The sequence below is a fragment of the Solea solea genome, chromosome 3 (genome assembly GCF_958295425.1).
Source record: "Solea solea chromosome 3, fSolSol10.1, whole genome shotgun sequence".
In the NCBI taxonomy this organism is placed as follows: Eukaryota; Metazoa; Chordata; class Actinopteri; order Pleuronectiformes; family Soleidae; genus Solea; species Solea solea.
In genome coordinates this window covers 17,304,123-17,332,120 of record NC_081136.1, presented here as the reverse complement: position 1 = coordinate 17,332,120, position 27,998 = coordinate 17,304,123, and the positions used below count along the sequence as shown (strand labels likewise).

General features: G+C 39.7%; 1 protein-coding gene across 5 annotated transcripts in view; it reads right to left on the bottom strand.

Moving 5' to 3' along the window:
• The window catches only part of LOC131456093 (protein phosphatase 3 catalytic subunit alpha), an 83,143-nt gene that overhangs the window by 11,419 nt on the left and 43,726 nt on the right, over positions 1-27,998 (bottom strand). For 3 of the 5 annotated variants that reach the window (XM_058624085.1, XM_058624090.1, XM_058624088.1), the window contains exons 3-11: positions 23,432-23,556; positions 22,784-22,895; positions 22,215-22,360; positions 21,065-21,204; positions 16,336-16,413; positions 14,631-14,725; positions 5,137-5,262; positions 3,617-3,688; positions 1,238-1,264 (exon numbers count right to left, since the gene is read on the bottom strand). In XM_058624085.1, the coding sequence (XP_058480068.1) occupies positions 1,238-1,264; positions 3,617-3,688; positions 5,137-5,262; positions 14,631-14,725; positions 16,336-16,413; positions 21,065-21,204; positions 22,215-22,360; positions 22,784-22,895; positions 23,432-23,556 (921 nt within the window). The remainder of the gene's footprint in view (positions 1-1,237; positions 1,265-3,616; positions 3,689-5,136; positions 5,263-14,630; positions 14,726-16,335; positions 16,414-21,064; positions 21,205-22,214; positions 22,361-22,783; positions 22,896-23,431; positions 23,557-27,998) is intronic. The other 2 variants (XM_058624087.1, XM_058624089.1) reach the window with 1 other exon arrangement.

The window sequence follows — 27,998 nt, the reverse complement described above, 5'->3', positions numbered from 1 at the left end:
GTCGGTGTCTATAAAGCAAGCAAACAAAAGATCGATTTGGTGATATATCATCCTCGTGTAATTTAAACATCGATACACCAAGGCAAATATCGATATTTTAATTCATAAATGAAGGGGCTCTAAAGTAAACTGGCTGTTTACTCATGCTGCTCATATAAATAAAGGAAACTTTGGGGCAGAAGTTACCTGGATGAAGAAGAGTGAGCAGGATAATGGCGGAGAAAGCTACACTTTGAACTTTTCATGGATATTTTGTTTTCTTTAGTTCGACAGATATTGTGATGTGTCACAATATGATTGTCTTGCAATATATTTTTCCATTACCACAAAATGTTTCATGATATTATTGGGATTGTGGACGATGTATCGCGTATCATATCGTGAGGTACCCGGTGAATCGCAAGGCAAAATGAGTTTGAGATGTTGGGCTATATAAATAAAAAAATGTTTTTTTACCTCAAATGTGGGAAATGTTTGGTCTTTTCTGTCCATAAAAAAAGGTTAGAACCCTGATTAACTAAGTTATTAGAGCTGGGCCGATATGATACTCAGTGTCAGTATTAGTCCAACAGTAGTCGAAATCACTGGATCAGATATTGGATGGATAAAAATGTAACATACAAAACAATCCAAAACAAAATTCTATGTAAAACATTTTATTGACTGTAAAAATGTCAATAAAAATCAGCGACAGCATTTCAGCTGAGTCGTATTGTGAACTGTTTATTGCCATCCCTAAATAAACCATTTGCAATAATTACCAACAGATTGTCTAATTAACTCTAAAATGATCGTGAGAATGTTTTTGGCTGTATCGTCCACCGTTTTAGAGAAATCTATAACCACTCCTGGAAGGACCAAAGTTAACAGTCTTTACTTCCCGATTGGTTCTTATCAGCCACTACTCGACTGACAGAAACCTTCAGTTTCAGCTTGTCATGGTTTCAGCGTGTTATTCTCACTCTCGTTGTTTCTCATTAGTAATACTTTCTGAAACAGCTTCCTGTTTACACCGGAATGGTCATGTGGTATACAGTTTTAGGTGTGTTAGTATAGACGCAGATTACTTCTGATATGGAGCTGACACGCAGATTGCTTTTATTTAAACATCTTCTTAAAATGAATGTATGGATGTAGCCCGAGTAGAAGTGTTAGAGGATGACATTAGTTCAGAGAACAAGCACTGGACAAAAGTCTAATCGACTGCGGCACACATCGGTGTGGCTAGTGTTTGTACCTTTTTTAGGGGGATATATTAGCTGTCCTTCTCATGAAAACACCCCCAGAAGAGAAGAGAAGAGAAGAGAAAGGACAGAGAGATCAGTGGATGGCTGTAGAATGAAAGAGGAGGCAGTGACAGGGGTGGCGCATGGTGAAATAAGAGGCAACAAAGCACAAGTGTAAAGGAAAAGAAAAAAAAGCGATGCCATGAACACAGAAATCTGGAAAACATAGAGAAGAGAAATTAGATGAGGTAAACCAAGGTAGTGACAACATCACGGCATGAGAGACAGAGAGAGAGATGCAAAAGAAATCGTGTGAGAAAGTAGTGAGAGTTTAAAATATCACTCATGGAAACATGGAAACAATAGCAGATAAAGAGCAGGGTAACAAAACCATAATTGTTAAACGATGAATGGGGCACAGAAAAGAAGACTGAGAGAGGAGAGAGAGACAGATGAGAAGAACAATCCCAATGTCAACTCAGGGAAAATGAAAGAAACACTTGGAGATGAAACGTGGAGATGGCTCCAAAGTCCAAACAGAAAAAGAAAGGAGGAAAGAGGAAACAAGTCAGAGGAAAGTGATGATGTTAAAAGCTAAAAGACAGCTTATTATTTGCTTGAATATTGTATGAATTGTGCAACTGTCTAAATCAGGGGCGTCAAACTCAATCACAGATGGGGCCAAAATTAAAAACGTTGTTTTACGTAGAGAAAAAAATAAATAAAAAATTAAAGACGTGTCAACATTAAACCACTGTTTTTAAGTTATATACACATAAGTTGTAGTCACAAAATAACAGAAATTCAGAGCAGAGGTATAAAGCTGAAAGAGAGGCAGCAAAACACAAATGAGAGTCTGAGCCCTCTTTGTAACCCCCCCCCCCCCTCTGGTTCTGGCTCTCTGAAGTCCACATTAAATCTTAATTAGTTTATTCCTTTTACAGTGGAGATAACTTGATAAGTGTGTCAATGGAGGAGCAGGAAAGACATCACAAATGATCTCGTTGGCCGAATACAACAATATGGCGAGCTGGATGTATGACACACGTGGTCTGAATCACATAAATTCAATGTATTTCTTTTTTTTATTGGTTATTTAAATGCCTTTCTAAAAAAAATACTATGACTAAAAATGACAAAACGTAATTTCAAAACAATGGATTTTGTCTTTTTTATATATTTACCAATTGACTGTATATTCGCAGAGGTCACATTAATTTATATTTATTGTCATGGAACTTAGAATGTCAAATCACTTATCATTATTTGTGTATGTATATATTTTAACTGCTGCTAATATTGTGTTTTCTTAATCTTGTCTCTTATTTTCTGTCCTGAGTGTTATTTTAATTCTGAAGGAGCAAACATACCACGCCCAATTCCCCCCTGATTCTAATTTTAGAGTCAAAATGGGACATAGGGTTGAAATCAGGTGATATCCTCACACACTTAAAGAGAGAGAGCGAGGAGGAGGAGGAGGAGGAGGAAGGACTGGTGAGATCATTTCCCTTTCGGCAGGAAGGAGTGGGGCAGGCAGAGTCAAACTCATTGTCGATGAGCTTTAAAGTCGGGATGACTGGATCTTGTAAACATCTTTTTTTTCTGTTTACTGTATGACTTTCTATGTAGGTTGCACCTGTGGGGATGGGCAGGAAAGAACGATGTTGCCATATTCAAATTAGTGCTGGGCAATATAATGATAATATATCTATATCATGACTTAAGATTTTGAATACCGTCATATCATGACAGGGTAGTTGTGATGACTTTTCTTGGTTTCAAAGGCTGCTGCATTGATAATCATCATCATTTATTATATTGAATACATCTGTGAAATATACTAAATACTATATATTGATTAAAATACATGGAATCACCTAAAATATATTAACTTAATAAGTTTTTAAGCCTACTTTGTGTTATAGCAGAATTTGACCATATTTATAGTCATTCATTGGTTCTAGCACACATAAATATGCTTCATTTAACATTAACAAGTATTAAAACTGAAATGCAAAACGGTAATAAGTGCATTTTAACATCATGTAATACAGATCATTTTATTTTAGAGTGTATTGTCACAAGCACAAAAATCTTTTCATGAGTCCAGAGAAACAACTTGTGTGCAGCTTTACATCCCCATATCTCTCCTATATCAGGATAAAGCCTAAACATATCCAGATATTATCTATAAGCTGTATAACCCAGCCTTACAGAAATATTGATTTGATTTATTTTGGGATATAATCAATATTGAATGATATTTGTGCATGTGTGATTCGGACAGAGTGTGTGTGTGTGTGTATGTGTGTCTCTGACAACTATGAGCAGAGGGCTCCCTCTAGCAGAGCCACAAGTCACTGCAGTGAGAACAGTTATGCTGCGCTTACCATCCAGCTCCTCATCAGTGGTCAGCTCATCATTGGAGCAGATGCTCAGTACGTTCACAAGCATCTCAGTCACTGCAAGGGAAAAAAAACACATTACACTTTACACATGAGTGTTCTTAAGTGGAGGGAAAATGTTCTGTTCTGTTCTCTCAACTTTTTTGGACAGCAGCAAGCACTTTTATTGTGTCCTCTGATAGTCAGAGCAATGAAGTAGGTCAAACTGGTCTTTGTCGACTTAACTTTGAGCCTCCATCGCACAAACAAGCTCCAAAATCTGTAAACCAGGGAGAAGATGCACCAAGACAAAGTAAGTTTTTTCTTTTTCCCACACACTCATTGATCTTGAACTGGGATTAGCTCCAGCGACCAACGGCCCTCATGTGGAGGATAAGACAGTAGACAATGAATGAATGAATTAGTCATTGAGCTGTAACACCACTGAGGGAAATACAGCGCTGGTAATCCATTGTCTTTGTTTTGATCTTTGTTACTTAGTCAAATGTTCATTCATTCAGTGAGGCTGCAGCAATGTTGGTCACCTCAGCAGTTCCCTGGTTTGTGTTGCCTGATAAATATGGTTGCAAAAGGAGTGCTACTCCACCTTGTTAACACCTCTGGATTCTTTCACACGTTTTTCATGCATTTTTAGGCCCTAAACATGAATGACACCTTAGTTAGACAGACTTAAACATCATATATCAAAATAAACATTAATTCATGCTTGTATTACGCTGGCTTCTGGTTTCGTTTAAAATCAATCGATTTAAGACTTAGTTATTAAGGCTCTTAATGGCCTTGGAACCACTTTTCTTTCAGATGGGCTTTAAAAGTATGAACCTGTTAAGAACCCTCAGGTCTTCAGGTAGCAGCCTTTTAATTATATCCTTTTTATTTATTATTATAACATTATTATTTAGTTGGTTGAGGTCTCCTATTTAATCCCATTTTATTGATTTGCATTTGGCCAAGTAAGTGCATCAGGTAATTATTATGCTAATTATTATTATCTTGCGTCATGTTTCTCGCTCATTGTTCTGCATGGAATCTTTTTTTTCTTTTTTTTTAATTCACAAACTCCATGTAATGTTCTTTTACCCTTTTTTACCTCATGTTCTGAGCAACTTACTGTTTTAAATGCCATATGTCATGTGTTTCCTGTGAAGCACTTTGAGCTGCATTGCCTTGTATAAAAATCAAGTTTGACTGATTAATTGATTGACTGACTGACACAGGTTCACCAGGATGACACATCCACACATGCTGCCTGCAGTGACTGTACAACAGTGCTGGGAAGGGCTTGTGCAGAAGGGTCACACCTAAAACAGGCTTCCTGGAAGGAGTGCATCAAATTAAGTGACATGGATTTTTGACACATGACGTTGGGAAACAAAAATAACTTAGAAATCTGATACTACAGCCAATATGAATGGATTTTCCACATTTCTTGAGACCAGGACAGACTTACAAACTAACTCATGTTCCTCTCTACTGTTCCATATGTTTGCATTGCTGCTGCTCACCCTTTTCACCGACAAAGGGTAGGGACCAGGTGAAGACATCCATGAAGTTGGGCAGCCAGTAAGGGTGAGGTGAGCAGTTGAACTGTCGGATGTTCATTACGTTGTTCTCGTACTTCAGCACTGCCGCTGGGAAAAAAAGACACAAAGACAGTTCAAATGTCTCCCAGTGCTGACATCCTGCAAGGAACTGCACCAATTTTACTTTACTGATAAAAATGCTCATGATATTAAATTAATTAAAAAAAGAATCACAGTCGTCTTGGGTGACTATCTCTTCCTTCTTCTCGTACGGCCTGTACGGAGACTGGGTCTCGTTAACAGTCTGAGACATTCACCAGGTCTCTTCATCAGACCAAATTAAGGTTAAATCCTTTATCAGAATTCCCAAGCACTTAGTTATACACTATGTATTATCACCACCTTACCAATAACCAAGAATATGAGAGAAATCAATCGAAAAACGGATCTGGAAATGAGATTAAGATAAGAAATAAATAAAACCTGCCGTTTTGCTCTTTAGTTGCGTGATTGAATGTTTCCTGGGAGTACTTGGTGGTTGAAAGATTTTTATCTATGTTTTTTTACAATAACAAATTAAATGAATAAAGACTGTGATTGTCATCAAAAGCGAAAGTGAAACCTGGATAAAAGTCAAGATGTTGTCACATTCCAGGTGATGGCAGCAAATAAAATGACTTTGTCCAAGTCTCTTCCTGTCAGACGGAGTCATTTAGGCAAAATGACTGGCCAATGTATGTAAATTAAGGCTTGAAAATGCACATATGCATCAAACAGGAAGGCAACCAACATTTTCGGAGAAAAACAAAATCTATATCCTACTTTCACCCACGCTGGAACATTTCCTCTGCGTATTGATTACTGCCCCCAGTTGGTGAATCATGTCTGTCATTTACACTATTGGATACATGACTAACATCACAGAAACACACAGCTCAGCATTTGGCCTCTTTCAGCCCCAGTACTTTTCATTAGTTAACGTTAAAAACATCAATTTCTGTTGAGTGGGAGTGGAGGGAGTGGGTAGAGACAGGAACCTAAGGCAACGATGGGCAAAGCTTACAACAGTCATCATCGCTATACTTCCCCTTTCCAGGCAATTTCATCAAGAAATGCTGACCAAACAAAGAGTGCGCCTGAAATGTATCTAAATCTAAATCTTATACTTTATTAATCCCCTTAGGGAAATCATTTCTCTGCATTTGACCCATCCTAGAATTAGGATATATATATATATATATATATATATATATATATATATATATATATATATATATATATATATATACACATATACATTATTTAAACAAATCACGCACAACAATAAACTAACAAACCATCCCATTCTGTAAAGGTGTTCTTAGATCATCATAGTGAGGACAATACAGAAGAAAGTGTTACTCATTCTCAATTTCACCTAATTCATACAATTTGTTTTCTTCATGATCAGTTTTTAAATCTGCCAACTTCAGGGGAGAAGGGTAGGATTTCTGTTCTGAGCGACTAAGGACCGCTGACCCATCGATAGATTTACGTTAACATAAGGCAAAACACAATAATTGTGCTTGACTTGAATATGCAGTATGCTCTTCAGCATGGGGAATTGTGTGATTTACTCCATATGAAAATCTTCTTATTCACCCTGTTTTCTGATATATTAAGCAAACACATTTTCTTCTAATTGGCCCAAGATTGACACCATTTCTTATCACATTTGTCCACCTAATAAGAAGCTAAAGCCAGCTAACGGACTGGAAACAGGGAGGAACAGCTACAGCTTCCAGTGACTTGCTGGAGAGCCTATCTGGTTGCCCGGCAACTGCACAGTGACAATAAAAATCAAACAAAACTCAAACCATGAAACAGTCCAACACAGAACACCTCATAAAACCAGAGCTTCCCTTTGTTTGAGGGTTCAATAAAGAAGATAAAACATGTTTACAAGGAAACTTCAATACTGTCAGGTTGCATATTTGACCATACTTAAGAGTGCAGTTTAAGAGATAATATGTAATTTATTAAATTAAATAAATATTTTTTGCATTAAAATATAAAGACAAGACTAATGTTATATATTTAGTTAAGTAGTCTACCTAAATGTTTTCAAAACAAATCCATATTTGATCATCTCTGCAATAACTTCCATGGCAAACCGCCTACGAGGAAGGACATTAATTTGTTGTCTTTTGTTTTAATTGTCTGACAATTTGTTTTAATTGTCTGTCTTTTAATTACTGGATCTACGACTAACTAGGGGTGGGAATCACATGGTACGTCACGATATGAGATCCATGGTCCACGATAACAATAATATCATGTTACAACTATTCAGTGATAATCCATATATTGTAAGACAATCATATAGCGTTACGTCATGATATCTGACGATAACATAGAGAACAAAGTGCATAAAGTCTATGTATTGAACGTGGGTGTGGAACCTCTTAACGTAGCTTTCTCCGCAATAATCCCACTGAAAACACTTCTTTAACCAGGAAACCTCCGTCCAAGTTTAGCAACGCCCGGCAAGTGAAACTGGCAGGAACTTTTTAGTTTAGAGTGCCTTAATTTGTTTTAATTTAATTTTAATTTGGAATTAAAATATCGATATGGGAATGAGTCCCACTCTAAGACTATTTTCAAACTTTTTTTTATTTAAGAGCCCCTAAAATGCTGTTTTCATGCAAACGTGTGGATAAAATGCCGACATGACAAAAAAAACCCCACTAAAAACCTAAAACAAAAAACAAATTTTCACACGGACAGCCCCTCGATCTTTTGTTATTGTTTTCATCAAGAGACTCTTTGCAGCATAATTGACATATTATGCATTTAGAAGGACACTACACTTACACATTTCATACAGAGTAACTTTTAATATTTATTTACCTCTTTAATAGCCTAAATACACCACTGCCCCATCACCAACCTCCTGGTTTGTGTGCTACAATGTCCATCTTGGAGTGAGAGAAGATGAGATCTCTTCACGTGGTTCAACAGAAACATTTTACTGTCAAATTGTTGGAATCTTTTGATCACTTATGTTAAGAACGTGCTGTTGCTGAACTCTATATCTTGTCAGGGCAGGACTTACCTTTTTTTGTTTGTTTTTATTCACTTTTATTCTATTATTAAATTGGTTATTTAAATGTCACTGCATTGCACTGTTCTATTTGTAATGATTCTAAAAAGTGTTAAAAAAAGGAACTTCAAGTGATTGAAGCAGTTAAGACTGGTGCTTTGAGCTGCTGTGAAACATTAAAGCATCAATTTACAAAAAAAATACACAGCAACAGAGCAGCACTGGCTGGTGTTTAGATGTCACAGGGCGACACATGGACATTACATGTATTTATGTCTGTGGATATCACTTCATGTTTTACAACACCTTACCATAATCACATGCACTCAGGTGGTCTCACCAACATGGAAACCACCTCCCAAATAGTGACCACGGGATGCCCCCATGTGACCTCACTCATGATTAAGGCGTGTGTGTGTGAACGCGGGTGTTGTTGAGAAAATCAGGAGAGCCGCCAAACACAAATATATCCCTGCTGTATATAGCGGCCCCAGTCTCACACATACACGAGGACCGCCTGATGGCCCAGTGATCCGCGGAAAGCGGACACCGCGGCTGGGTCACTGTGGGGGACTTTCCTGCCTCGGCCCCTTTCAGGATCAGGAATAGCAAGTCATCAAATCTGGCATCCCGAGCAGTTAGAATAACTTCGGCCGCAACATTAAATGGGTCAGAGAACATCCAGCCAGGCCAGGGTTTGCCTCACAGTGTATATGTGAGACTGTGTGTGGAATCGATGAGGCATGGTAATGCATAGAGAGCAGTAACTATACAATTCAAGTGCTCCCTTAAGTATTAAAAAGCATTGCATTCCACTGCTGTCACCTCTTCGTGGCTCGGAGACACATCCTCCAACACAAACAGTGCAGGGGGAGCCTTCATAGAGTGTAGAATTAATGTGGCATTATTATCAATATCAGCAAAACACTCCGTCCAACAAAAAAACATTGTTATTCTGACACTCACTCAGATCGCACCGTAGGTGTTTATGCATGTGTGTGTCGGCGTGTATGAAAGCGATTGTACGCGTGGGCAGCCGTTGCATAAACATCACATTCTGCATAAACACCGTCAAGGCACTTGATTGAATACAGTCATGGAATCCCAGAGGGAGAAAGGCAGGGTGGGTGGGTGGGGGGGGGGGTTGGAAAGGTCACCTCCCCTGCCATCGCTCCTTCAAAATCAGATTCCCTTTAAAGGAACAGAGACACGCCGAGCAACACAAATCATGTTTGTTGAGCTCTGGGTGCAAGCAGTTCAGACGTTCTTTTTTCAGATTATTACAGGAAAAAAAAAAATGCAGATTAAGGCAAGAGAGGAGCAGAACTTTGCTTCCCTGAACCCTCATTAATATAAAATGTTATTTCTCACACCGAGCAGAGTGGGTCACTGCCCTTGTGGCAACCAGCTGTGATTTCTGTTCAACTCCAACTGCTAAATTTTAAAAAACTGCATGGCAGCCACTAGATGTCTCCGCTGCTCCAATGATGGCGTTAAACAGGGTAGCTGAGGCCAAGGCCTGCTGCCACGGTAACACAGATATTGCCAGGCTACGCCTGCTCATTAATTATTCATAAGGGAGTGCCTTGAGCCAGTTTCCCTGGTAACAGGGACTGTTAGATCTGCTTTAAGGTCAGGGGGAGATTCCCACTGTCCTGCTCTGATGCTTCATGCTGACTATATTTCTCTGTTTGAGTTTATTCCACTACAGATGTTGACACCTGTTCATACTTCCATTTGATGTCAGACATATAGGGGACTGAGTGCCACCAATGCCTCACATGGATACACTCCAAAAATGTTGACCTGATGAACTTTCAGGTACGCTGACTGTGACAATAAGGCAAATGGCAGAAAACACCCGACAGAAGATAGTTGCGAATGTTGTCAGTGTAATTTCACGGAAGATTGGACGTCCGTCTACAGCGACATAACATTTACAGCAGCATGGTGCTCTCCTTTTTCTTTTAAATCAAAGTTTTATTGAGTATTTACAAATGAAGGTACAATAAAGGAGCTCCCATTTTGAAATGAGAGGACCATCATCCCTACTCTGCCACTGTTCTACAAGAATACAGTCAATGGAGCAGTCCTTTTGATGTGCCCCATTCACTGTCATAATGTCCAAAACAATCAACTAATGCAACTGGCAGTTTAACACACTGCATGATAGGAAATGATTGTAATGTAATCAGATTCCTGTCTTCCGCAATCGATGAGTATTGCGGAAATGAAAATCTCACTCAGCCTGCACTTTTTTCACATCCCATGGTCATTTGTTTTCCTCTTTAAATCACAGCATGGAAACAGCACTAGTTACCGACGACCTTCTCTTGGCGTCAGATATTGGTTTAGTCTTTATACTTGCAATGTTAGATCTTATGGCGCTTTTCCATTTTACAGTTCTAGCACCACTCAGCTCGACTTTTTTTTTTGCTTTTCCGTTAGTGACAGTACCTGGTCCCTGGTGCTTGTTTTGGTACCTGCTCTGGCAAGGTTCCAAACGAGCTGAGCCGATACTGAAATGTGACGTCAACAGACTGGCGGCCACTGATGGGTCAGAGTATCATCACTGGAAGAGTCGACATCCGACACAAGAATCAAACACGGTGGAGTGCTACAGCAAGCATACATGGCTGCTGCCCACAAAAATACACCTTGATCCGTTTAAGAAAGTTGAGTCGAGTCGAGTCGAGCCAAGTAGTACGAGAACTGTATCATGGAAAAGCTCCATTAGTGACACTATTGAATATAATATTCTGGTGCAGCCTATTAGGATCAAATGTACTGCTCTTCTGTTAATGATAATACCTCTGTGCTCCTTTTGTTCCATAACAGTTCATCTTCTTTTTTTCCTATTTGATGCCTTATTTTAGTTGCCCATGTTTACAGAACACTGAAAGGAAGCCCAGAAATAACCAGAGAGTAGTAACAGATGGGTGGGCATCTGTAATCAGAGATAGTCTTCTCACTGGCATCCACAACAAGGGGGAAAAAAATGAATTCCCTGCTGTGCCGGTGTCATCACTGCCCTAACGTCCATCCTGCTGTTCAGTCCAGTGGAAGCAGGCCCAAGAACCAGTCATACCACTTAATTTCTCATCTTGTCAAATCATCCCATCTCTACTACCTACCAAATCACCACATGACAGCAATCAGGCTGCGACTAACGCTTATTTTCAGAATCAATGAATGTGTTGATTATCTTAGTGGTTTGGTCCAAAAAGTTGAACATGTTTCATTAACAAACCAAAACTATTCAGCAAGGAACACAGAATATTGTCACATTTAAGAAGCTGAAAGATCAGATAACCCGCTTTAATAATTAAAACATACTCAAACCGATGAATCCATGATTGCATTCTTTGATTATCATAGTAATCGATGAATCGAAGCAGCCCTAGACAGCAAGCAAGAAAATGAGAATTATAGAGACCATGGGGAACCATGGGTGTCTTGAAGTCCTGGCCCTTTCTTTTAGCCACACTGCATACCTCTTTTTTGTTTAAAAAAAAAAAAAAAAAAAAAAAGTGTTACCCCCATTCCTCCTTCTGAAACAGTCATTCTAAGATTAAGCAGGTGTGCGATGAACCTAAATCATCTAATCACTGTTTATGAGGTGAAGTTAAAAAATAAAGCATCAGCAGCACTGGAAACTTCAAAGTGATTCCACTTTCAGTCCATTCCAGCACCATAACCATTAAGACTAAGGCTGCTGGCTTGGACCAGTCAATAATGATGCAGCAGAAAAATAGTCCATTAATACAAAATTGAAAGCAATCTCCAAAGTGAACAACTGCCAAATAGCCAAACCCCTCCCGCCCCCCCTCTCCACTGCAGTTACTTAAGGATTTGAAATGGGGAAAGCTCAAACAGTGCAAACTGCTAAATCACTGCTGTGGCGTTTTCATTTAATGCCAACCACACAAGTGTGCCTCTTTTCTGATTTCACTGAGGGGGGTGCAGGGGTCAGAGCTGTGACGGACAGCTGGTCAGCGCCTGACGCTCACAGCAAAACCAACAGTCGACAGAAAGAAAGGGGAGGGATGAGTGGCATCTTGAACCATGGGTTGGATTATCCTGACTCAGCTACAAGTTCAAATTTATTGAAGTGGAGGAGGATTGCCTTTTTGATATCCTACGCCCCCCCCTCATGTCTGAGAGGAGATACACTTTTTTCTCCTCCTCATGTGGAGAGATCCGATTGGCTCATCTGGCCAACTCCCAGAACCAGATTGATGGGACCTGCTGATGTCTCCTCCCTCCTTTTTTTAAAATATATGTGCCCACTCGACTGGCCATCAATCACAGGGCTGCATGCTCAGTGGGCTCTGAGCTCAGGCAAGAAGCTGAGAGCAGAACAATTCATTACAGAGGCTTTGCTTCTCCCAGTGAACCCCACCCACATGACTGATTAGAAGAGCATCAACAGGACTGATAGGCCTCTATTGGTTAGCTGTGTGTGTGTGTGTGTGTGTGTTTGTTTCCATCGAGTGGAATGAGTGTGGCCCTCTTTTATTTACATTATTACCCGTGGACGAGAACACCGCACAGATGAGCGCGCGGCGCTGTCTGTTTGTACACAGGTATTTATGAGACAGCTCTCATGGTGAACTATATATTTGTTATGAGAGGAGATAGCTGAGTCTCCCTCATGTACATGTACATGTTGTCCTCACTGCTCTATTCTGTTGTGTCGCGTTTGATGTCGCTCATTGACGTCGCACCAGTACGACGTCACACCATCGGATACAGCCCACACTCCACCTTCTATATAGAAGGTTTTCAGTCAAAACGCAAGCCTGCCCCAGAGCTTTACCATTCCAAACGGTACCATGTGTACCAAACTGAACTGTACCATAATGGAAACACAGCAATAGATGATGTTTTCATTTTAAGCAGGCAGTAATGAGAGAACTACAGCTGCCATACGGTAAAACGCAAGCGTGTGATTAATGAACTCAGTTCTTAAAAACAAACATAATAATCTTTTTTCCTCCTGCTCTGGAAGGCATTTTATTGACTGCAGTGCAACAGGTTGCAGCAGATTTCCCAGGCAACTGCTTGCCAAAACTAAAAACAATATGCATATGACACCGCTTTGTTTGTTTGTTTGTTTGTATTGTTCTGTGTTGACGGCAAGACCTTGAAAGATTAGTTGGCATGGAACAAATGGGGTCCTAATAATAAACAGCGAACCAAATGAGAACACACCGGCCGGCTCTCTGTTTCTTGACTATCTTTACTGCACAAGTAGGGAGGGTGTGACAGCAGCTCGCAGGAAAAAGGAGCAAACACATGCCACCTCATCTCAGATCGATGAAAACACACCTGCAAATGGACCACTGCAGAAAAAAAAGATGGCCCTGGCTTACTTGCATAATGTGCTCACACCAGCAGCACTGCAGTATAAAGCTCCATTATGGCATTTCATTATGAGAGGAATTTAAAAAAAACAAAAAAACAACCAAACATGCCCCCACAGCCACAGCTACTGTCTGTTCTCGAGGGGGGAAAAGTGCTGACTCACAGCTCATAGCCCAGCCTATCTTGTTTTGTGGGCACTGTAGTGCAGCATAGGGCAGCACCGGGTGCCAAGTGAAGTGGTGGCAGCAAGCCATTTCATCTCACAGCAGATCAGACACTCGCCGCATTACACTGACTCCAGTCAGTTTTATACTTTGTATTATGGGTATTGGGTAGAGCAGATCTTCAGTGGAATACCAATGAGCTACACACGCTCTTCAGTGTGATGACTACTACTGTTAACACACCAAAAAATGAAGAAAGGCCTCATCAGCCATTATCCTTTTTTTTTTTTTTTTAATCAAACACTAAATATAAACTTTACACAAAACACACAGCATTCTTACTGAAGACACTCATAGACATAATGAATTCCCTAACCCTAGAACCAGGTCTTCATCCCCAAAATGCCCTACACAAAATGTACTCACTCTCTCTAGGGATAATATGTTTTTTGGTCCTCACAAAGATGCACATACAAAAACAACACACCCACACAGAGTCTGGTTTCTGTGACTTCAGAGGAAAATATATTGATTTACTAACCACATCTTAACCATGCAACATGCCTTTAGCTAAAAATGTTATCATTTATATCTGTTTACCTATAATGTGACTGCGTAAACAGATTTAGGTCCCGACAACATGAGTAATACGCGAAACACACACACAATGCTATTAATATAATTTTCCTTATATGAAATGAAAAAGGCATTTTGGGAGGTAATAATATTTTGCCTGAGACCAGAGATCAACAGCTCAGAACCAGTATCTGTGAATGTGACGGTGATGTGAGGGCAACGGTGTGGCTGTGATACTGTGGTAAACCACTGTAGATTAATAATGACGGATGACTTTATCATCTTACCTTTGTTGTTGTAGACATCTAAATAGTTGGGTGCAGAGAAGATGGTGATAAGGGATGGGAAGCCAGTGGTCTGACTCTTTCTGTACATGCGATATCTGGGGGAAATGTCCAAATGAGAAGCAAGCATTAGTAAACATTACAACATTTAATCATGGGTTACTCACTGGTGTTCACTCCCAAGGATATGATTAACCACTAGAGTGTTTTTCCTGGAGCGTCTTGTTTTCACTGTCACTGTGTTTGTCCCATGAGCTGATGCATCAGCAAGGGTGGGAGAGGCAACCCTCCAGAGAGCAAATCCTTGTGTGACAGGTGAAACGTGCTCTGATGAAGTCGTGATAACCAACAAACTGAACATCCGAACCGGACTGTGCTATTAGGGCTGAAAGATGGATCTGGATTTGTAACGACATTAACACACTGCAAAGGCTGGATTTAGGGCTGAGCAATATATTTTTTTTATCATTTGATATTGATGTACTGTATATCACAATATAAATGAAATCAATATGTCTGTAAGGCCGGTTGATATGGCTTATAAATAATATCTGGATATTTGTAGGCTATATCCCGATATGTACAAGACATAAAGCTGCACATGGATTGTTTCTCTAGTCAATACACTTTAAATACAATATCTACTGTTTCTGTGTGTATTACATTATCTTAAAATACACTTATTACCTTTTTACTTCAGATAATACCTCCTTTATTTATTTATTTTTTTTTAAGTTAAATGAAAGATATTTACGTGTGCATACAATGAAATCGTTAAATGTATCGTTATGTATGTATTAGTGAATGTAATTTAGTGTATTTCACAAATTTAAGCAATATACTAAATATGATGATTATCAATGCAACAGCCTTCAAAACCAGGAAAAGTCATCACAGATACTTCATAAAATCCATGTCTCATGTCACGATATAGATATAATATTGATATATTGCCCAGCCCTAGCTGTAAAACAGTAGTTGATATTCTGCAGTGAGCAAAATACGTCATAAACACTGTGATTAGACATTTTACCCACAAATCTTTCATTCTACCTACACCTTGTTTCTTTAGTCTCACAGTCTGTGCTGTGTTTGAATAAAGTAAGCCTAAGTTAAACTCGGCACTTAACTCTTTAGCATTATTTATTCTCTGCCCCACATCTTGCAGCAACTGTTTATTCTCAGATGTTGAGAAAAATAAAACTAAAACTAAACATCATTATAACATTTGTGGACTTCAGTGGTCGGTTTGGGACAGCAACCTCATTTGAGACATGGCCAAGTGTCCCATGTGACCAGGTAGTGGGAGTGCAAGGGTAAACAACTGCACGCTGAGCCTCCCACCACCTCAACCTCACTTAGAGGGAGATCAGCTCGACACATCCACCCACCTGCATGTTTTTAAAACCACACATTTCAAAGAGGCTTTCCGAGGCGCGCTGTTACTGTGAAAAATTCTCATCGTTACAAAAAAATCAAATAAATAAATGATGTTGACAAGATCTGCACAAGTCACATGAAGTCTGACAAATTGATCCCTCCTGCTGGTTTCATATTCTTGGATTTACACGTCTTCTCTCAGAGTAAAGTGACTCTGCTCTCAAAAAACCAGTACACACGGGAAGCTTTTCATTTCATACTCTGGTCTGAATCACTCTGCTGTGTGGCAGTGTGATGGGGAAAAAGGCGAAGAATTTCAAACACTCACCCAGCATCCTGTGCTTCATGGGCCCGGATGATAGATAATAAGTTATTGTGTTGTAGAAAGTCACAGACTGCAGGGTAGCTGTTGAAAAAAAAATGAGACAAACATGAGGTTTACTCACAGATCAGGGAAAAAAGGATCAATGGAAATGTCTAAATAAGTCATGGGCATTATTGATTAAGCCTCGTGAAACGGTAAATATACAGTGCAAAGTACATTTGTTTTGAATGCAGCTGTGCCTCAGACAATTAGCTGTAGAGCTCTTATATATATGTATATGAATACATATATATATATATGTTTTTTTATATATATATATGATTTTTTTAATATTGAGCAAAGAAAATGAAAATATTCACTTTTAAGAAACTGAGGAAAAAAAATAAGAAAACGTCTAAAAAAACATTCTAACTGATCAATCAAGGTATAAAATTAGTTAAATAATTAACCAATCAAGGAATGAAAGGTTGCAGTCCTGTATAAATTGTCATAAGCAGAGGGGTAATGACTGTTAATCTGAATAACTGCTGAAGATTGCATTATCCTTCTGTAATGAAGCTTTTCATTTTAGAATGAAGCACAGAAGAAATGTTCAGAATGACACATGATTCACAGCAGACTGTTTCTTTCAGGAAAAAAAAAAAACAATTCCTTGTGAGTGAACGCTGCTGTTGATCTGTTCAGGCTGTGAGCACAGAAACTAAAAAAAAAACAAAAAACAGTCCAAGTCCAGTCCAACATAAGTCATGTTTTCCATCCTGCAGCCTTTGATCCTCCAGCAACGCCTTCAACTCCCAGTTTCCTTGAATTAATATTACAAATATGCACAGATAATTCATCTAAATAAAACTGTGTTAACATGTTGGAACCAACAAACATGTTTGAAAGCCCAATCATGGACGTCAGGATTTATGAATCGTGGGATGAGTAGAGTGACAGCTCACCATGAATGAGTGACACGCTTGCATTACATGTGAAACACTCCGTGATTGTGGGAGGAATTCTTCAACAAAAGCAGAGGCTAAAACTCCGGCGTCGTTGGCCATTTCATCTCTCTGCCTGATTAACATAACAGTCACTTTCACAGCAAAGTGGATGGAACTCTGGGACGTGTTTCAGTCTCTTCTGAGACACACAATAGATAAATCAATTGAGGGCAGCTAAATTATAATGTAATCTGCTTCCCCATGTTGTCGTTCCGCTCGGTGACGCTCCAAACAAACAGCAGCACCGCGCTGCATAAACAAACCCTACCACGCCAAAACCTCTGTGGTTGGATGAAGAAATGTGATGATGATGATTCTGTACTAAACTTCTGGCTTAACGCCTCTGCTAAATCAAAGCACAACAATGAACACCACCCACATACAACAATTCAAAACCAAACTATACATTTTGGCTTTAAAAAAAATCAACAAAAGAACAATGGGATTGGTTTTTTTTTTTCTCAACACAACAAAACGTTTTTTGGTGATTTTGGTCCACCTGCTTTTTAAAACACAATAACGCCACTGAGACTGTTGTGGAGGCTTTATTGCATCACTTAATATAAAGTCCACAGGGAGGGGTCTGTAATGAAGGCTTATTCAAATAAATCAACTTTAATTTGGCTGGCTTAAGGTAGATCCTTTTAATTTGAAATTGAAGGAGTCAGAAAAGGTCCAATAACAATCATAGTGCATGTAGAGATGAGAACACACAACTGCTGGGGAGAGATAAAGAAGAAAAATAAATCATTAAATATATATGTATTATTTTAATTGAAGAAAACAAAATCTGGAATAACTGCTTTCTTTTTTCGCACTTGATTTCCTGCAGCAGATGCAGATTGGTGCCATATGGAGCCATTGGTTCGACAAACCAAATTTTGGCCTAATTTGTTTTTTGGCAATTTGCATTTCGAGTTCAGAGCATCTCCCATCTGTCTTACAACAGGGCATGGTGTTAATGAGCTCCTTGGACAATAGTTACACAAATTCATCAACATGTTAAAATAAAGATTAGCTTAGATCATCATCAATGGGAAGAATCAGTTTGTTGTTTTCTCTATCTATCTATCTATCTATCTATCTATCTATCTATCTATCTATCTATCTATCTATCTCTATCTATCTATCTATCTGGTCAATGTTGACCGATACTGATTTTTCAGGGCCAATAACGATACCATACCGATATTTGGAACCGATATGCATTCATAGTAAAAATTTGAGCTTAAGTGGCAAGATAGCAAATGGCCCTGAGGAAGAGATGGCAGTGGAGCCACAGTAGTACACTTATGTACATCGGTGATCATTAAAATAAAATACTGATGCCCATAATGGGCAAAATGCCAAATATCGGCCCCCAATAACCTGCAAAATCCTTGGTTCTTCTTGTGTTTACACGGACAGATAAATGATTTAGGTTTTTTTTGGAGTCATAGGCATTTTCTAGCAAGTGGGAATATCCAAATATCGGCATCCAGAGCTAAATCTGCATTTTGGACAAGAGCGCATGACAAAAATAAGATGGCGCACTGACCCTGTTACTCAGTTTAGAAAAAAACACATACATATGTATAAGAAACATGTCATTTCAAGCAGGAGTTGTGTTAGTAAAAGTGTTACAAGCATTCCTGAGGGGAATATATCGGTGGTTGCAAGACTGAAACCACAAAGAGGGCTAATGGCTTCTGGGGAGTGGTGTTGAGGAACAGCACTCTTTCATTCTGGCTTAAACCGTCTCATAAATCCTGGAGGCCAGTGTGATGCCAATTAGTGAACATCTGACTGATGAAAACAGGACTCTGCTGGAATTCTGTCCAAGTGGCAGAAGGTTAACAAGGATGTTGGTGCAACACAAACATCTGTCGTTTGAGGTTAAAACAAGTGTGTGTGTGTGTGTGTGTGGGGGGGGGGGAGTGTTTCAGTTAGGCCTCTGCTCAGTTGTAACATTAGTGGCAAAACATTCTTTCAGTGCAGAACTAGTGGTATCAACAGTGTAAACTAAGGAAAGATGTACAAAAACATCCAAATAAATCCTCAGCAGCAGCAGCAGTAGCAGCAGCAGTAGTAGAAGCAGTAGCAGTGCTGGGAGTTCATTTCTTAACATGGACATTAAAATACCATTAAGTCAGTAGTTAGGAAACACCTGCTACTAAAAAAAGAAACAACAACAACAGAAAACGGAACGCATATCTGGAGCCTCAGGACATTTCTGTTGGTTTGCCCCAGGCACACCAGGCCGGCTAAGCATCGCTCAGGATGTAATGAGCAGAGGGAGCACCCAAAACATTCAGAGACAGGACTGTGCCTTGTGCTAATGTGCCAGTTCATTACATTCTGTGACAGTGCGAGCTGCCTGCTCCCAGCATTTCCTCTGTTTGTTCAGTCACTCTGCTCCATCAACTCCAAGCTAATGTGGGTTACGTAAATACTGGCGGAGGAGTCTTAGGGATGACGCTAGTGTGCAACATGTTCTAAGAACTGACCATCTCCTCTTTGCAGTGGAGGAATCCAAGGGATGAAAAGATGAGAAATGGAAAACTGGAAGTAGACTTTCTTGATGTATTACCTCTCTGACAAGATGACGGCTACTTTCTTGTTTTTGTTTTACGACATTTGTTGATGATTAACCGTGTTTATATCAAAACAGTCTTTTGTGATAAAGGTCCATTGTATTGAAAATCACTTAAGTAATAAGGTTTCCACGAAAAATACAGCCAGAACTAATCAGCAGCTGATTTATTTTCCCTACATAACGCACCAGACGAGAAGACAAGCTAAGATCATGCTCTTGTCAAACAAATAGCAATGAATAACAGTGTACTTATCTGCATTAGCCTGGCTGATGCATCTCAATCTCATGTGAGATTGACTATGAGTCTGGAAAGAGTGTAGTGAAATGTCACTTTCAGGCGTGACAAATGGACATGGATAAAAATGCCTCTGTATGCAATTGGATAGACCTGCATCCAATCAGACCAGTGATCCAGATGACGTATGCAGAGCGACAGAAAACGTGTCAACAAACGTGCTTGTTGTAGTTTTCTAGGAGTGATGGCTATCTTGTAATGGCGTCTAATGACTTTTGCCCGGGGGAGCTCCGTGGAGCAAGTCGCTGAAAGTGGAAGCAGAATTGAAAGACAGCTGCTCTTTGGTTGTCACCATGTTGGATGTATACAAAAGCTGCAAGATGTTGCTTTGCTGTCATCATCACATTAAGTCCACCTCAAGAGCCAGGGGTTTGTGATTGCTTCCCCTTTTTAGGAGATTCTGATGTTTTCAGGTGTGTCTGCAGAGAGAAATCAAGTCGATGGCAGACTTGGCAGACATTTTTTTTCTTTTTTAAAGCAGAATTATGCAGGGTTTTTACCCTACTGTCTGTTAGCTGAAAACCAGCCTTGCACCTTTAGGGCCGCAGACGCAGAGTCCTCAGAAGCAGGAGGTTTGGTGAAGTTTTGAGTCTTGCGATAAAACATGAATTGCTTCGCGGCACTACACACCACGCACCCCAGCCAGGTACTGGCTATAAAATCAAGGCAGCAGTAGCGACATTTTAGATGTTCATAATGGCACCGGCTCTGTTGAAGCCCTGGAGAGGGCGGGGTGGGGGAGTGTCAACAGTGAGCTTTTACGACAGTGAGGATGCAGCAGTAGACAATGGACGGATGGATTGATGTTTATTGTGGTGTAAAAAAACATGTGCTCTGAAAGTTCTGCTTTAATTGTTAAAGTGACAGCATCCTCACCTGTAAAAGTAGGAACACCCTCGCACTGTGTTGTGTGTGAAATGCTCTTGGCTCTTCTCGTTTCCAAAGTCCTCCAGGGGGTCAGACCACAGCAGATCACACATCGGCCCGTATGCCGGTGGCTCTTTGAATCTGTCTAGCTGTGGAGGAAAATGTGAGCACTCTCATCAGTCTGTTGGACTGGAAACATTACACATGCTGCTTGCATGCAGCTGCACAGAAAACACTGTGGGATTTGATTTTGCTTGTGAGAGTTACAGTGGCTGCTGCTCCACCTGCTCAATAAATAGTGACTTCAACTAACACAACTGAAGTGCTGTTCAATTCTGATCCTGTATGGATGGTATTTAATGGATGACAGCACTACTCTTTCAGTACCTACAATGCTTTTTTGCCATTCTTGGAGCAATGAACATAAATGATTTTGCTTTCAGCCCAAGATGGCTCTCTCGAACTAAAGCTTGTGGATGTACTGGATGGGTATCGTGATGGACACGTCAATAGAGAAAATTCTATTATGTATGCCCTCTGATTGCAGCCACAAAATCCATTTGGAAAGATTGAATTAGTTTCAAAGCAGGATCCTTCAACATTTTTTAATCAGTGGGACGACCAGACCAGTGCGTATCCACGTCCAAGTCCTGAGTAATATGTGAGACAGATTGGGGGGGGGGAGTTGCTTCACACACACTGCAACCAAGGTTGATTTCAAAGCACATCATGCTAAAATGAATATTTTCTTTGCTCATTAACTTTGAATTAATGCAGAGAATACATGAAGTGGACAGAAAGTTTCAATTTTCAACAAATAAACTGAATTTCTGGAGTTATTAATGGCCACCAGCTGCTGTATATTCCAGCATGATTTCAGAGGACATTACACTGACTTACATTAATTTCCTAAAGACTTACTCTAACCTTAACCATAACTACTACTGGACAAACCCTAACCTTTACCTTAACACCATAAAATCTAATAATTTATGTATGGGGATTTGCTCTTTGTCCCCATATGGAAGACAAGTCTACATAATGTAAATGTGTAAACAGATGTAGGCCCCCACAACATGTGAAATACAGTTACACACACAAAAACAAACAGTATATTCATATAATTGTTAGAAAAAAAATGGTTTCAAATCAGACATACTTTCCTGATGTCATCAAGATTTGTGATTTCTGGAGACAGTCCTCCGTGTACACATAGGAACTGCTGGTTCATAAGTGCAGCCAGGGGAAGACAGTCGAAGGCGTCCATACATGCGTCATACACCCTTTCTGAATACTTAATTCTACCTGTCATGGGGTGGAAACAAGGAAGGGAAAGGAGAACAGGCCAAGTCAAACAACGCAGCTCTCATACATTGGGGGCAGTGTGCTCGTCTGGGACCAGGAGGCTTTTCAAAGAGCCAAAAACTTCCCTAAAACACCTTTTAATAACAGCACAATTTCACAGCACATTTGTGTTTTTTTCCTTCTCTATACAAGTCCAATAGAAACAGTTCTGAGGTGTGTAAATATCAAAAAAAGCCAACTAAATCCTGTACCAGGCCAGAGGGCACTTTTAAGTGAGTGTTTGAGGTCAGTGGCTGAGCTGGATGCATAATAAACAGCTTTTTACAAAGAATAACTCAATTCTCCTTCCACTCTGTACAGTGCTTCACAGGCAAATACTCAATTAGGATCAAAGGTAGAAAAAAAGACAACATCATTACTTACATTCCTGCTTAAATGTGAAATACTCTGTTAAATGTCTACATTCATGATTCCCACGAAGCAAAAACAGTGTTTTGGGGTACAGGATCTTTAAGGCCCACAAGTACAGCACACACTGAAACAAAGAAGAAACAAACAGGCAGAGTGGAAGGGTTAGCTTGTCATCTGTGTACAGTACGTCAGACGTTTGTCTAGTTCAAAGTGTGGCAGTGATACAAGCAATTCTGCTTATAATAAAACATTCATGCAGTACATTTTTGTGGCACATTTCCTGCTTGAAAAAAACGTCCATCTAAAGACAGTTGCAGCGCACATACTCCATTAAAATATGTTTTATTCATGAAAGTACTATCTTTCAGATGATGTCAGGAAATGTAAACAGTCTTTAAGGTGATGACTAAATGAAGTGTCAGATTAAATACATGTATTGGGCTTCATGTGCCTCTCTCTCTCCACATAAACACTGAGATGCACTGTGACTTTTTGCTATCCAGGCTAAGTTATAAGAAAAGTCTATTACCTGCAGGCCCATTTGATCTACGCTCAAAGAAGCCTATTAATAAACACAGCTTCAGTCGGGCACACGGTGTATGTCACACCCGTTTTTAATGGTCCTCGTGAGAGCACAAACAAACACACAGAGAGACTCACTTCAATACTGAAATATCCTCTGTCAACATAGTCCCCCAGGAAAAGGTAGCGCGTGGAGGCTGGTGATCCTCCTACTTCAAACAGCTTCATCAGGTCAAAGAACTGCCCATGGATGTCTCCGCACACTACAATGTAGCACAGAGAGGGGACAAAAATACAGTTTGTCAGCTATTTTTACTACTGAGTGACAGCAGATGAAAGAATCTTTGACGCAATCAGAAGCTTCTTGCTTGTTTCCATATTTTCCATCAGGTGCAGAGTCTGATCTACATTGCAGGGTAACTAAACCTCATCTTCTGCAGCTGACTCCGCCTTGATTTAGAAAAATACCAAGAAGTGGGCTGAGAGCTGAGTGAGTGAGAGAGAGTGGAGCAGTGAGGGGGATGTGGTCCGGCTGTCTAACGAGATGCACTGTGCTTCACGTGGTGGAGAGAAAAGTATGAAAGAGTGAATTAGTGATGCAAGCTTGGACTAAAATAACCAAAAGATTGAATGCAGTAGCTGGTGTTTGACCAGAGAGAGGCAGTAGAAGCTGATTTGCACCTGGATCGACAAATAAAAGTACTAGATACACATATACACTGGTTACACTTGAAAAAGGTGGTTTAGGGGTTTAGTTACTGTCATAATGGATTATAGAAGTTGTTGTTATGGTCTGTCTGCGTTTATATAGTGTTTTTCTAGTCTTGATGAATACCACTCAACCATTCACGCCCATTCATACAGCACATCTACAGTATGTGCAGGACATTACTATCACAACCTTCCATTTGACAGACGACTCGCTCTACCACTGATCAAACATCGTTGCATACTGTAATCTGGAAAAAGCCATTTAATTGGCCATTTGTAATTATAGGGGAACAACAATATTTTCTATCTGACAGTTTACACAATGAGCTTTATTTAATACATTTTCTTTTGGCATGTTTTTCCAAAAAGTGCCTGTTTGTAACTGGAAAAGGCAAAGGCATAAATAACCGCTGCTCGACAGCTCTACTCACGCTTAGTCTTGGAAATTATTCAAAGGCAAAACCAAACATTTAAACAAGGGTAATTTGTGTCATGGGGTGAACATTCCCAAGTGCTTTTCCCACCTGAATCCATTCCATTCAGATGACAACAATATACTGGTTAATACTTTTGTTTCTATAATTCTATTGAATGAACTAATTGTTATGTCAAGGGATAATAAATCACAAAAACTGTGGTTTTTGACGTCTTTCCTTTTTACTACTTCCTCTTTCTGCCTCTTTACAACCAACCAGACATTTTAACTAGCTAGTAAGACTTAATGTGAACACACACCTATATTTGCCAAATAGACTAAAAGTTAATTGGCTGGAAAAGCTGTCAGTGGTATCCGTTTCTAAACATGCACTATGAAGCTAATATGGTTATAAATGTGGTAATTATGAACAGCTAATTAAAAAGTACATAACTACACCACTTGACATAGAACTGGGCAATAACTTTATGACCTGGGCAATAACTTAATAATCTGGATCTAATGAGTAAAACAAAGATTCAATACATATAAAATCAGCGTTTAAGCATTGTGCATATACATTGTGAGACACAACTATGGTTGTAAAGGGGCGGAAACTTTATTAACCAGAAACCTTCCATAGGAACTTTAGATCCAGAATTTTGTGAATATTCCAAATTGGAAACTTTCCATGGGAATCATAGGAAACTGTGTCATATACAAATATGAACATTTTGTTTTGTCATGAGCCGACATGCATGTAGAAGGATACAATTAAAAAAACGTGACACAGATTAATTTGTGAGTAGAACTTTGACAACGTTTAATTAGTTAACTGAACAATCAATTCCTTCATTGAAAACAATATACTTGTGCAATGAGCTCAACAGTATAGCTTCAATAGTTCAGGTTTTTAGAAATCATATGTGCCTGTGATTAGGGAATAGCATTGGTATTCAATGAATTTACATCAAATCTGATTGTTTTAGCCAAGGTTAGGCTGTATTATACTGTTTACCAAGTATTTTTAATTTCCCAAAATTCAATTTTGAAAACTTAATTCCCATGGAAAGGAATTCCTGGAATTATGCAACCCTAGAAACAATACATAATTGCCTAAGTGTCTAGTGCTTGGTTCTCTGCTCTCAATGATGTTGTCTATGTACAGTGCCTTGAGAAAATGTATGTTGTTATTCGGTGCTATACAAATAAAACTCAATTGAATTGAATTGAGCCACACAGTTGGTGTAGAGGTTAGCACTCTTGCCTTTGCAGCAAGACCTGGGTTCGAGCCCTGGTTGGAACAAGGGTCTTTCTGCATGGAGTTCACATGTTTTTCGTGTGTGCGCATGGGTTTTCTCTGGCTTCCTCCAACAGTCCAAAAACATGCAATATGGGGATTAGGTAAATTGGACACTCTAAATTGCCTGTAGGTGTGAGAGTGGATAGTTAAATGGTTGCTTGTCTCTACATGTGGCCCTGTGATGGACTGGTAAACTGTCAGCCAATCTCAGCTGAGATTTGCACAGCATCCCCCCGCCATCCTTGTGTGGAGAATAAAGTGGTAGAATATGGATGAATTGAACGATTTTTATTGTTTGGACTCCACTCTACATTTTAAAAACACCATGAAGTGTTTTTTTCTTTGACTGAGGAGCAAAACTTTAGGAGTCCAACTGTAACTGTATTATAACTTTATTTTTATTTTGAAAATGTTCTTGGCCCATATCTCCCAGTCCGACTAACAGCACAGCAGGCGGCTGTTAAATGGTGTCAAGGGAGTTTTCTGTGGCGAATGGATCCACATTAGACATCAGCAACCGCAAATCAATCTACCTGAATTGGTTTTCTGTCACCCTGTGTGACCCCTTTACTTTATTACACCCTGGGGAGACAAGAAGAACAGAGGCCACAGGAGATTTGCTGCTTAACCATCATTGGCTGACAGGAAACGAGAAGTTGCTAAAGTTTGGCTTGAGGGGGTCCGATACACTGGAACTAATTATTTATTACTGATAAATTGCATCATCAGATGTGGATCCAATTTGAGTAGTTTAATCAACTTCCTTGAAATTGGGGGACAAACTACACAATAGTATGCTTTTAATGGACACAATGATGGTGTTTTGAAGTCTTTCTTCCTTTTCCAATGTCAGTAGAGCAGGATACTATTTTTGACATGAAAAATATATAATTATGAGACAGCTGCAATGCTACATAACATCACTAATTAAAGCCTCCTACATCATTGGCTGCAAAAAATAAAAGCGCCATAATACAGGCAGTATAAACCAGCTGCCCTGCTCTCTAAAAATCAGCACAACCAATGAAAAACCCACAATGGTTGACCATTAGGGTTGAAACATTTGGGGAAAACATTGTTTTTCTGATTTGATTTGCGACAAATGTTTTGTTAAATCAAACTGTAATGCGAGGATTAAAACCTAAAGATATGATTTTTCTCCAAATGTGTACGTATTCAAATTTTTACTTTTTAAATTGACATAGGCCACGCAGCAGGGAAGTGGCCTATGACGCCTGTTCTCACCAATGTGTGCGTGGGCTTTGTCCGGATTCTCTTGTTTCCTCCCACAGTCCACAAACATGCAGAGGTTAAGCCCCTCATGTGGGGGATAAAGTGATAGATAATGAATGAATGAATGAATAAATTGACCTACAGTACAACAATCAAAAATAGAAAAAAAAATGTATGCACCCTTAGCAATTTGCAAATTGCATTATTTTGAATTAATTAAACTAAAACTCCTGAGTTTCTGATGGTATTTTACTTGGGATGTTGGTTCCAAATTAGTTGGAAAAACTCCAGGAGATCCCTGGATTTCATTGCCCACCATCCAAGCAGCCTTTTCCTGAAGCCAGTTCCCTTCCACAAGAAGCCAGACAGAACTGACACTGAAATATTCGTCTCTGTGCTGGCCTGGGTTAAAACCTGGCTTGAAAACAACTTTTATTAATTTGCTGCACTGCAGTTGTTGCAGTGTCCTGTTGCTTTTGATCAGACAAATGTACATGAGCTGTGAAGACGTGTTATAAAGGCCTGGATTTACCATAATTACTTTAGCTAAAAGGGGCCACACGGTGGTGTAGTGGTTAGCACTCTCGCCTTGCAGCGAGAAGACCCGGGTTTGAGCCCCGGTTGGAACAAGGGCCTTTCTGCATGGAGTTTGCATGTTCTCCCCGTGTGTGCGTGGGTTCTCTCCGGGTTCTCCGGCTTCCTCCCACAGTCCAAAAACATGCAATGTGGGGATAGGTAAATTGGACACTCTAAATTGACCATAGGAGTGAGTGTGAGAGTGAATGGTTGTTTGTCTGTCTCTCTGTGTGGCCCTGCGATGGTCTGGCGAACTGTCCAGGGTGTACCCCGCCTATCGCCCGATGTAGCTGAGATTGGCACAGCACCCCCCGCGACCCTCTGGCAGAGGATAAAGCGGTAGATGATAACTGACTGACTTTAGCTAAAAGTAAAAGTGTGTTTGAAAATAAAGTGCTGGTCAATGTGTGGGGTGTACCTACTAGGGTGGGCTGAAAAGACCATGTGGTTTATTTCTCAACATAGTC